General features: G+C 42.2%; 1 protein-coding gene across 1 annotated transcript in view; it reads left to right on the top strand.

The window, feature by feature from the left end:
* The window catches only part of WDR70 (WD repeat domain 70), a 344,582-nt gene that overhangs the window by 87,871 nt on the left and 244,566 nt on the right, over positions 1 to 12,145 (top strand). Inside the window, exons 2-4 of the mRNA XM_069745936.1 lie at positions 4,049 to 4,111; positions 4,279 to 4,362; positions 7,909 to 8,008. Of these exons, the coding sequence (XP_069602037.1) occupies positions 4,057 to 4,111; positions 4,279 to 4,362; positions 7,909 to 8,008 (239 nt within the window). The 5' untranslated portion in view covers positions 4,049 to 4,056. The remainder of the gene's footprint in view (positions 1 to 4,048; positions 4,112 to 4,278; positions 4,363 to 7,908; positions 8,009 to 12,145) is intronic.

Raw genomic sequence — 12,145 nt, 5'->3', positions numbered from 1 at the left:
TAGGCTGTATAGTGGTGTTAGTACAGTGCAGTATAGAGCTATTATGTGGGCTGTATAGTGGTGTTAGTACAGTATAGAGCTGTTATGTGGGCTGTATAGCGGTGTTAGTACAGTATAGTGCTGTTATGTGGGCTGTATAGTGGTGTTAGTACAGTACAGTATAGAGCTGTATAGTGGTGTTAGTACAGTACAGTATAGAGCTGTAATGTAGGCTGTATAGTGGTGTTAGTACAGTACAGTATAGAGCTGTAATGTAGGCTGTATAGTGGTGTTAGTACAGTACAGTATAGAGCTGTTATGTGGGCTGTATAGTGGTGTTAGTACAGTACAGTATAGAGCTGTTATGTGGGCTGTATAGTGGTGTTAGTACAGTACAGTATAGAGCTGTTATGTGGGCTGTATAGTGGTGTTAGTACAGTATAGCGCTGTTATGTGGGCTGTATAGTGGTGTTAGTACAGTACAGTATAGCGCTGTTATGTGGGCTGTATAGTGGTGTTAGTACAGTACAGTATAGAGCTGTTATGTGTGCTGTATGGTGGTGTTAGTACAGTATAGCGCTGTTATGTAGGCTGTAAAGTGGTGGTAGTACAGTACAGTATAGAGCTGTTATGTGGGCTGTATAGTGGTGTTAGTACAGTACAGTATAGAGCTGTTATGTGGGCTGTATAGTGGTGTTAGTACAGTACAGTATAGGGCTGTATAGTGGTTAGTACAGTACAGTATAGAGCTGTTATGTGGGCTGTATAGTGGTGTTAGTACAGTACTGTATAGAGCTGTTATGTGGGCTGTATAGTGGTGTTAGTACAGTACAGTATAGAGCTGTTATGTGGGCTGTATAGTGGTGTTAGTACAGTACAGTATAGAGCTGTTATGTGGGCTGTATAGTGGTGTTAGTACAGTATAGAGCTGTTATGTGGGCTGTATAGTGGTGTTAGTACAGTACAGTATAGAGCTGTTATGTGGGCTGTATAGTGGTGTTAGTACAGTACAGTATAGTGCTGTTATGTGGGCTGTATAGTGGTGTTAGTACAGTATAACGCTGTTATGTGGGCTGTATAGTGGTGTTAGTACAGTACAGTATAGAGCTGTTATGTGGGCTGTATAGTGGTGTTAGTACAGTACAGTATAGAGCTGTTATGTGGGCTGTATAGTGGTGGTAGTACAGTACAGTATAGAGCTGTTATGTGGGCTGTATAGTGGTGTTAGTACAGTACAGTATAGAGCTGTTATGTGGGCTGTATAGTGGTGTTAGTACAGTACAGTATAGCGCTGTTATGTGGGCTGTATAGTGGTGTTAGTACAGTATAGTGCTGTTATGTGGGCTGTATAGTGGTGTTAGTACAGTACAGTATAGAGCTGTTATGTGGGCTGTATAGTGGTGTTAGTACAGTACAGTATAGAGCTGTTATGTGGGCTGTATAGTGGTGTTAGTACAGTACAGTATAGAGCTGTTATGTGGGCTGTATAGTGGTGTTAGTACAGTACAGTATAGAGCTGTTATGTGGGCTGTATAGTGGTGTTAATACAGTACAGTATAGAGCTGTTATGTAGGCTGTATAGTGGTGTTAGTACAGTACAGTATAGAGCTGTTATGTGGGCTGTATAGTGGTGTTAGTACAGTATAGAGCTGTTATGTGGGCTGTATAGTGGTGTTAGTACAGTACAGTATAGTGCTGTTATGTGGGCTGTATAGTGGTGTTAGTACAGTATAGAGCTGTTATGTGGGCTGTATAGTGGTGTTAGTACAGTATAGTATAGTGCTGTTATGTGGGCTGTATAGTGGTGTTAGTACAGTATAGAGCTGTTATGTGGGCTGTATAGTGGTGTTAGTACAGTACAGTATAGAGCTGTTATGTGGGCTGTATAGTGGTGTTAGTACAGTACAGTATAGTGCTGTTATGTGGGCTGTATAGTGGTGTTAGTACAGTACAGTATAGAGCTGTTATGTGGGCTGTATAGTGGTGTTAGTACAGTACAGTATAGCGCTGTTATGTGGGCTGTATAGTGGTGTTAGTACAGTACAGTATAGTGCTGTTATGTGGGCTGTATAGTGGTGTTAGTACAGTATAGCGCTGTTATGTAGGCTGTATAGTGGTGTTAGTACAGTACAGTATAGCGCTGTTATGTGGGCTGTATAGTGGTGTTAGTACAGTACAGTTTAGAGCTGTTATGTGGGCTGTATAGCGGTGTTAGTACAGTACAGTATAGAGCTGTTATGTGGGCTGTATAGTGGTGTTAGTACAGTACAGTATAGAGCTGTTATGTGGGCTGTATAGTGGTGTTAGTACAGTACAGTATAGTGCTGTTATGTGGGCTGTATAGTGGTGGTAGTACAGTACAGTATAGAGCTGTTATGTGGGCTTTATAGTGGTGTTAGTACAGTACAGTATAGCGCTGTTATGTGGGCTGTATAGTGGTGTTAGTACAGTACAGTATAGCGCTGATATGTGGGCTGTATAGTGGTGTTAGTACAGTACAGTATAGAGCTATTATGTGGGCTGTATAGCGGTGTTAGTACAGTATAGAGCTATTATGTGGGCTGTATAGCGGTGTTAGTACAGTATAGAGCTGTTATGTGGGCTGTATAGTGGTGTTAGTACAGTACAGTATAGAGCTGTTATGTGGGCTGTATAGTGGTAGTACAGTACAGTATAGAGCTGTTATGTAGGCTGTATAGTGGTGTTAGTACAGTACAGTATAGTGCTGTTATGTGGGCTGTATAGTGGTGGTAGTACAGTACAGTATAGAGCTGTTATGTGGGCTGTATAGTGGTGTTAGTACAGTACAGTATAGCGCTGTTATGTGGGCTGTATAGTGGTGTTAGTACAGTACAGTATAGCGCTGATATGTGGGCTGTATAGTGGTGTTAGTACAGTACAGTATAGACCTATTATGTGGGCTGTATAGCGGTGTTAGTACAGTATAGAGCTGTTATGTGGGCTGTATAGTAGTGTTAGTACAGTACAGTATAGAGCTGTTATGTGGGCTGTATAGTGGTAGTACAGTACAGTATAGAGCTGTTATGTAGGCTGTATAGTGGTAGTACAGTACAGTATAGAGCTGTTATGTGGGCTGTATAGCGGTGTTAGTACAGTACAGTATAGAGCTGTTATGTGGGCTGTATAGTGGTGTTAGTACAGTACAGTATGGAGCTGTTATGTGGGCTGTATAGTGGTGTTAGTACAGTACAGTATAGAGCTGTTATGTGGGCTGTATAGTGGTGTTAGTACAGTACAGTATAGAGCTGTTATGTGGGCTGTATAGTGGTGTAAGTACAGTACAGTATAGTGCTGTTATGTGGGCTGTATAGTGGTGTTAGTACAGTATAGCGCTGTTATGTGGGCTGTATAGCGGTGTTAGTTTCTTACTATTTGTCATTGTATGTGGGCACTTTTTGGTTATATCAGTATAGTGTAGCGGTCGCTTTGTTTGTATACTATATAGTGTTATTGTGCAGGTTAGTTTGGCTGTATATAACTATATTGGACAATCTTTGCCTGTATAAATCTTTGTCCTTGATTGTCTTTTTTTTTCTCTGTTTAGTGCATTGATTTGGGCACTGTATGTTGGTATCATTTGGTGTTTTCTTTTGTTGGCCGTATATTGATATTCCAGTGAGGCTGCCGTCACACTGTCAGTATTTGGTCAGTATTTTACATCACGTTGCTCACTGTCTGATGTTGCTCTGCATTGTTCGTGTATTATTATGGTGGCATCATTTCAGCTTATTTGGATACTTTGTGTTGGTTTTGGCGTTTTAGCTCTGAATTTGGTTGTATTTTGGCACAGTGTCAGTTATTTGCTCATTGTTTGATATTATTATAGTATCACAGGCATTATGTTGGCTCGGTGGTTAGCACTGTACGTTGGCGATTAGCCTAATTTTTGTTGTCGATGCAGACACCACTGCTTGTTTTCCCCCTTTATCTCCCATAAATAACTGGCTGATGCAGCCCAGCATTCATGTTCATGGCCATCCTGGTCCTCTAGGCAGGATTGTGTAGGAACACAGTTTTTCAGGGTTTTTTTCTTTACTTTTTATTCCAGCGTCCACAATGGACAATTCTGAAGACCCCAATGTTGCTGCCACTATGGGATTCTCAGGGTTTGGTAAGTTTCTTCTGTTTTCGTGCCATTTAAGCTGAGGACACTAATTATCTTCATGGTCAAGCAAGTGACTAGATGGACAGGACGTCACCGTTTCTGGTCGTGTCGGTGGCCACCCGAGCCTTTTGTGTTTTTGTTTTTTTAACCTAATCTCTTATTTCAACTCTTAGGCAAGAAAGCCAGGACATTTGACCTGGAAGCCATGTTTGAGCAAACTCGTAGAACAGCCGTAGAGAGGAGCAAAAAAACTTTTGGTAAGTTGTTCCTTTTAAGAAACACTAAACACATCCTTAATTAGTCTTGTAGCTACTGTTGATCTCCTGATCTGTGTCACCTTTTGGTTGAGGAACAGCTGGGTCAAAGAGCCCAGGCTCATGAGCAGAGGGAAAGAGTCTGTGTTCTTCTGTGATGTTAGCAGAGAGGGGGGAGGCTCCTGCTGCAGTCAGTTACAGCTACGCACAAGGTAGTTAGGAATATTTCAGATTATGTGGGGCAGCGGGAAAGACTCTCTACTGCTATTTCTACTTACTGCTTCATTTATATATTTATTATTTATTTGGAAGGGAGGGTAGTGGTTTATATGTACAGCTGCCAGAGGTGCAAGGAGACTGACTTTTAACTTGCTGGAAACTACGTTCACGACAGGGAAACTTTCCGAGAACTGTATTTACATAGGACTAGACTGACCAGGAATGTGACAATATTTATAGCAGCCAGAGTGGGAAGGAGATTGATTGATTGGTAAGTATAGAGTCCCTAATACGCGAACAAAGGGATAAGAGGACTAACAGGATAATTACTGAGGACTATATGTACAGCAGCCAGAAGACCAGAGGAACTGGAAATGGGACTTTATTTACAATAACCAGAGATGGCTGGAGACTGATTGGAAACTTACTGAGAACTGCATTTACAGCAGCCGCATTTAGATGAAGAAGGACATTGACTGACTACTATATTAACAACAAACAGAAGGGTTAAATAACTGGATATTTTTTGGGGACTATATTTACAGCAGCCAGAGGGTGAAGGAGACTGACTCAGGACTATATTTACCGCAGCCAGAGGAGGTAGCAGATTGATTGTGAACCTAATGGGTGCTATATTTATACTGGTCAGAAGGAGAAGAGGCTTAGCAGGGAAAATTACTGAGGGCTATATGTACAGCAGCCAGAGGACAAGAGGTAGGAGAGTGATTGTGAACTTACTGAGAACTGGGACGCTGACTGGCTACTATATTTACAACAAACAGGAGGGGAAGACAACTGACTGTTAACTTTCTGGGGAGTATATTTAAAAGAATCCTCAGGTAGACTGACCGGGGACTATATTTACAGCAGCCAGAGGGGGAAGGAGACTGACTAGTACTTATAGGGGAGAGTTCATGGCAAATGTTTGGGAGCTGTTGGCAGGAAAAAGAGAAATGAGTGTTAGTGTTATTACACTGCCCTTGAGCCTGTTCATGATGGTCCATGTAGGTAGAGTGACTGATAGGGGCACAGGGAAAGAAAATATAAAAAGATGTTTTTTTGTTTGTTTGTTTTTTAGTTGAAACACAGCAATGTTGGTAAACGTGGCAATTAATGGCTGTTTGAGACTTTTGATTTATAGTCATTCTTTCCATAGTTAGAAAGTACAAAACTTATTACGTGTGAACCTGTAAAACTGATCTGCAGGTTCTGACTAATTTCAGGGTTTTTTCTTCAGCCTGTATCTAACGTTTTCCCACACTTGGGTGTTTTACCTTCTTGTATATTTAATCCTTGTATACTTATTTGCATTAGTGGGGTCTCAGTACCTGGGTTTTCACAGATCCTGTCTTTTCATTGATCTGGATAATGTCACTGGACAGGGCACGTATCGCCTGAAAATGACATGTGACAGGTGTTTGTTCTCTCTTGATGACAAATTATATAAATATATATATATATATATATATATATATACACACACACACACACACACACACACACACACACACACACACACACACACATATATACACATATATATACTAGATGGCAGCCCGATTCTAAAGAATCGGGAGTCTAGAATCCATATATACTTTATTTATTCAAATGTAAGAATAATACAATTAATAAATAATAGTAAGAAAGAACAAAAGTAATAGGCAGTATATGGAGAAAACACCAAACAAAAGTTCAAAATTGGTGTGAAAATGTCACTGAACCACTTCACAACTAAATATATATAGTTTTGGTAAATGGTATTATCATTTTTTTGACGAAATTCGGCAGGAGCTTGAAGAGCAACGTCACTGGGCCCGCCTCCACGCAGTAGAAACTTGCTGTGAGGTAAAAATTCAAAAATCACACCAAAATGGCGGGTGGAGTGTGTCACAGTACGGCACGTTTCTGATTGGTCGCTCGCAGCAGGCGGCAACCAATCAGACACTGGACACTGTTGACGTCACTTATCTCTGGACATTAGCTCCGGACATTAGCTCCGCACATTAGCTCCGGACATTAGCTCCGGACAGGAAGTTGGCACAAATTGCAGGAAGTAGTACTCTAGGCAATTATATATTAGAGATATATATATATATATATATATATATATATATATATATATATATATATATATATATATATATATATATATATATATATATATATATATACACCTTTTCATACTGACCACTAGAGCACACAGTACTTTGACCCCTAAAGGTTTCTCTATTTCGCTTGTCAGCTTTGCTGTGTAGACTGGGTCAGAATCTGCAGAGTCATCTCATTATTATGAGTGAGGGGATGGTAATGACAGCTCTATTATACTTCTGAAGGTCTAGGTAAGGCCATATAGAAACACTCTGGAGTAGGGATAGTTCTCCATTACTTCCTGCAGACTAGTAATCTAAAGGCCCCTTCACATTAAGCGACGCTGCAGCGATACCGACAACGATCCGGATCGCTGCAGCGTCGCTGTTTGGTCGCTGGAGAGCTGTCACACAGACAGCTCTCCAGCGACCAACGATGCCGGTAACCAGGGTAAACATCGGGTAACTAAGCGCAGGGCGGCGCTTAGTAACCCGATGTTTACCCTGGTTACCATCCTAAAAGTAAAAAAAACAAACAGTACATACTTACCTACCGCTGTCTGTCCTCTGCACTCCTCCTGTACTGTCTGTGTGAGCACAGCGGCCGGAAAGCAGAGCGGTGACGTCACCGCTCTGCTTTCCGGCTGACCGACGCTCACAGCCAGTACAGGAGGAGTGCACAGCGCTGGAGGACAGACAGCGGTAGGTAAGTATGTACTGTTTGTTTTTTTTTTACTTTTAGGATGGTAACCAGGGTAAACATTGGGTTACTAAGCGCGGCCCTGCGCTTAGTTACCCGATGTTTACCATGGTTACCAGTGAAGACATCGCTGGATCGGTGTCACACACGCCGATCCAGCGATGTCCACGGGAGATCCAGCGACGAAATAAAGTTCTGGACTTTGTTCAGCGACCAACGATGGCACAGCAGGGGCCTGATCGTTGGTCGCTGTCACACATAGCGATTTCCTTAACGATATCGTTGCAACGTCACCAAAAGCAACGATATCGTTAACGATATCGTTATGTGTGAAGGTACCTTAAGACATTTATTTGTGGACTGATTCCCTTGTTGGAGCTGTCATGGCCGCTGCTCTGCAGTTTCCACCATTCCTTTTTTTGTGACCTCCTTTTCCTTCTTGCATCACATTTTAGTTTTGCATTAACAACATCCTAAATAGACTTTCCATATCTCATCATAAGAAATAATCATGATTTTATATATATTTATGTATCCTAATAGAAGAGCGAGAAAGAGAAGGGGAAGAAAACAAACCGCAAACCATTCCGGCATCTGGGACTGCGGCCTCTGGGCTGAGGAAGGAGAAAGAGTCCAGCTCCAGGTACGCACTGTTACTGTAATGTCTTGTTTGTGTGTTCAAATTCTTTTTGCCCTTTTTTATGTATATGTATAAGTATATGGTTTTTTTGTTTGTTTTTTTTTTTGTTTTGTTTTTTTAAGTTTGTTACTTATTCATTTTAATCCTTTTTTACTTTTTTCCCCACTTATTCCCCATGACTATCTGATGTTTGGCCCAAAACATCACGATATGAAGTTTTGAGTTCACGATAGCGGCACATTAGTTGTTGGGATCCGGAGTGCCGGCTGGGTTATAGCCACTTAGATCATTGCTGGTAACTCCGTAGATACCGCTATCAATCGCAGAGCATTATTAAGGACGTCTGTTCGGGGGGCCACTGTCCACCCACAACCTGCTTCCTGAGAAGTGAGGGATGCTGATCTGTTGCCAACGCTGCCATATCGGTCCTCATATTATACCGGCATATGCAGTGAGCATCCGACCAATAGCAGGGTTATGTTCGCTAAGGGGACGAAAAAATATAGTATTAACCCCTTCCCGACATGGCTCTTTTTTGATCTTGCGCTTCAGGGTTGTTGTTTTTTTTTTTTTTTTTTTTTTTCCCCCTCTTCCATGAGCCATAACTTTTTTTTTTTTTTTCAAATTTTAATTTCCCTGTCGCATTTGTTGTATGAGCGCTATTTATTTTATTTTTTTTTCAGTTCTCTCTTTTGTATTAAGTGCTGATGTAACGTTTTATTTTTTTTTTCAGCAAGGGCTTTTGTTTTTTTCCTTTTCAGTTTATATACAATATTTGGATCGTTCTTTATTGCATTTTTGCACCACACTGATAAGGGGCAAATACCCCGAAACAGCTGTCTGTGGATGGATACCATGTTTTGGCATAGGTGGTTTTCCTTTTTGGATGCTGCCCTTCCCGTGGTTGTTCCTTCCCGGTGAAAGACCTGGCTATTTATTGCTTGCGTTGAGAAACACGTGATGGTGTCTCCGCGGTGTTGGATGTTTTGATCTCCCAGAGGTCATTCATCCTTATGTTTATAGTAGTATATTGCCCAGTCACGTAGTACAGTCATGGCCAAAAGTATTGACACCCCTGCAATTCTATCAGATAATAGTCAGTTTGTTCCTGTAAATGATTGCAATCACAAATTCTTTGGTATTATCTTCATTTAATTTGTCTTAAATGAAAAACCACAAAAGAGAATGAAGAAAAAAGCAAAACATTGATCATTTCACACAAAACTCCAAAAATGGGCCAGACAAAAGTATTGGCACCCTCAGCCTAATACTTGGTTGCACAATCTTTAGCCAAAATAACTGCGACCAACCGCTTCCGGTAACCATCAATGAGTTTCTTACAATGCTCTGCTGGAATTTTAGACCATTCTTCTTTGGCAAACTGCTCCAGGTCCCTGATATTTGAAGGGTGCCTTCTCCAAACTGCCATTTTTAGATCTCTCCACAGGTGATCTATGAGATTCACGTCTGGACTCATTGCTGGCCACCTTAGAAGTCTCCAGTGCTTTCTCTCAAACCATTTTCTAGTGCTTTTTGAAGTGTGTTTTGGGTCATTGTCCTGCTGGAAGACCCATGACCTCTGAGGGAGACCCAGCTTTCTCACACTGGGCCCTACATTATGCTGCAAAATTTGTTGGTAGTCTTCAGACTTCATAATGCCATGCACACGGTCAAGCAGTCCTGTGCCAGAGGCAGCAAAGCAACCCCAAAACATCAGGGAACCTCCGCCATGTTTGACTGTAGGGGCCGTGTTCTTTTCTTTGAATGCCTCTTTTTTTCTCCTGTAAACTCTATGTTGATGCCTTTGCCCAAAAAGCTCTACTTTTGTCTCATCTGACCAGAGAACATTCTTCCAAAACGTTTTAGGCTTTTTCAGGTAAGTTTTGGCAAACTCCAACCTGGCTTTTTTATGTCTTGGGGTAAGAAGTGGGGTCTTCCTGGGTCTCCTACCATACAGTCCCTTTTCATTCAGACGCCGACGGATAGTATGGGTTGACACTGTTGTACCCTCGGACTGCAGGGCAGCTTGAACTTGTTTGGATGTTAGACGAGGTTCTTTATCCAACATCTGCACAATCTTGCGTTGAAATCTCTTGTCCATTTTTCTTTTCCGTCCACATCTAGGGAGGTTAGCCACAGTGCCATGGGCTTTACACTGCTTGATGACACTGCGCACGGTAGACACAGGAACGTTCAGGTCTTTGGAGATGGACTTGTAGCCTTGAGATTGCTCATGCTTCCTCACAATTTGGTTTCTCAAGTCCTCAGACAGTTCTTTGGTCTTCTTTCTTTTCTCCATGCTCAATGAGGTACACACAAGGACACAGGACAGAGGTTGAGTCAACTTTAACCCCTTTCTGCCATTGGACGTAATATTCCGTCCATGTGGGGTGGGCCTTAATTCCCAAGGACGGAATATTACGTCCAGCGCGATCGGCCGCGCTCACGGGGGGAGCGCCGCCGATCGCGGCCGGGTGTCAGCTGCTTATCGCAGCTGACATCCGGCACTATGTGCCAGGAGCGGTCACGGACCGCCCCCGGCACATTAACCCCCGGCACACCGCGATCAAAGATGATCGCGATGTGCCGGCGGTGCAGGGAAGCATCGCGCAGGGAGGGGGCTCCCTGCGGGCTTCCCTGAGACCCCCGCAGCAACGCGATGTGATCGCGTTGCTCCGGGGGTCTCCTACCTCCCTCCCTGCAGTAAGTCCTGGATCCAAAATGGCCGCGGATCCGGGTCCTGCAGGGAGGGAGGTGGCTTACCAAGTGCCTGCTCAGAGCAGGCACTTGGTAACGCTGCACTGCTCTCAGACAGATCGGTGATCTGTCAGAGTGCTGTGCAAACTGGCAGATCACCGATCTGTATTGTCCCCCCCTGGGGCAAAGTAAAAAAGTAAAAAAAAAAATTTCCAAGTGTGTAAAAAAAAAAAAAAAAAAAAAAAATCCTAAATAATGAAAAAAAAATATATATATTATTCCCATAAATACATTTCTTTATCTAAATAAAAAAAAAAAAACAATAAAAGTACACATATTTAGTATCTCCGCGTCCGTAACGACCCGACCTATAAAACTGGCCCACTAGTTAACCCCTTCAGTAAACACCGTAAGAAAAAAAAAAAAAAAACGAGGCAAAAAACAACGCTTTATTATCATACCGCCAAACATAAAGTGGAATAACACGCGATCAAAAAGACGGATATAAATAACCATGGTACCGCTGAAAGCGTCATCTTGTCCCGCAAAAAACGAGCCACCATACAGCGACAACAGCAAAAAAATAAAAAAGTTATAGTCCTCAGAATAAAGCGATGCAAAAATAATTATTTTTTTCTATAAAATAGTTTTTATCGTATAAAAGCGCCAAAACATAAAAAAATGATATAAATGAGGTGTCGCTGTAATCGTACTGAACCGAAGATTAAAACTGCTTTATCAATTTTACCAAACGCGGAACGGTATAAACGCCTCCCCCAAAAGAAATTCATGAATAGCTGGTTTTTGGTCATTCTGCCTCACAAAAATCGGAATAAAAAGCGATCAAAAAATGTCACGTGCCCGAAAATGTTACCAATAAAAACGTCAACTCGTCCCGCAAAAAACAAGACCTCACATGACTCTGTGGACTCAAATATGGAAAAATTATAGCTCTCAAAATGTGGTAACGCAAAAAATATTTTTTGCAATAAAAAGCGTCTTTCAGTGTGTGACGGCTGCCAGTCATAAAAATCCGCTAAAAAACCCGCTATAAAAGTAAATGAAAAAAATGTATTTATTTCCATTTTCCCATTAGGGTTAGGGCTAGGGTTAGGGTTAGGGCTAGGGCTAGGGTTAGGGCTAGGGCTAGGGTTAGGGCTAGGGCTAGGGCTAGGGTTAGGGCTAGGATTAGGGCTAGGGTTAGGGCTAGGGTTAGGGCTAGGGTTAGGGCTAGGGCTAGGGTTAGGGCTAGGGTTAGGGCTAGGGTTAGGGTTGGGACTAGGGTTAGGGCTAGGGTAAGGGCTAGGGTTAGGGTTAAGGCTACAGTTAGGGTTGGGGCTAAAGTTAGGGTTAGGGTTTGGATTACATTTGCGATTGGGATTAGGATTAGGGGTGTGTCTGGGTTAGAGGTGTGGTTAGGGTTACCGTTGGGATTAGGGTTAG

The sequence above is a fragment of the Ranitomeya imitator genome, chromosome 1 (assembly GCF_032444005.1).
Source record: "Ranitomeya imitator isolate aRanImi1 chromosome 1, aRanImi1.pri, whole genome shotgun sequence".
Lineage (NCBI taxonomy): Eukaryota > Metazoa > Chordata > Amphibia > Anura > Dendrobatidae > Ranitomeya > Ranitomeya imitator.
The sequence above is the reverse complement of the archived record's forward strand: the minus strand, read 5'-3'. Positions and strand labels throughout refer to the sequence as shown.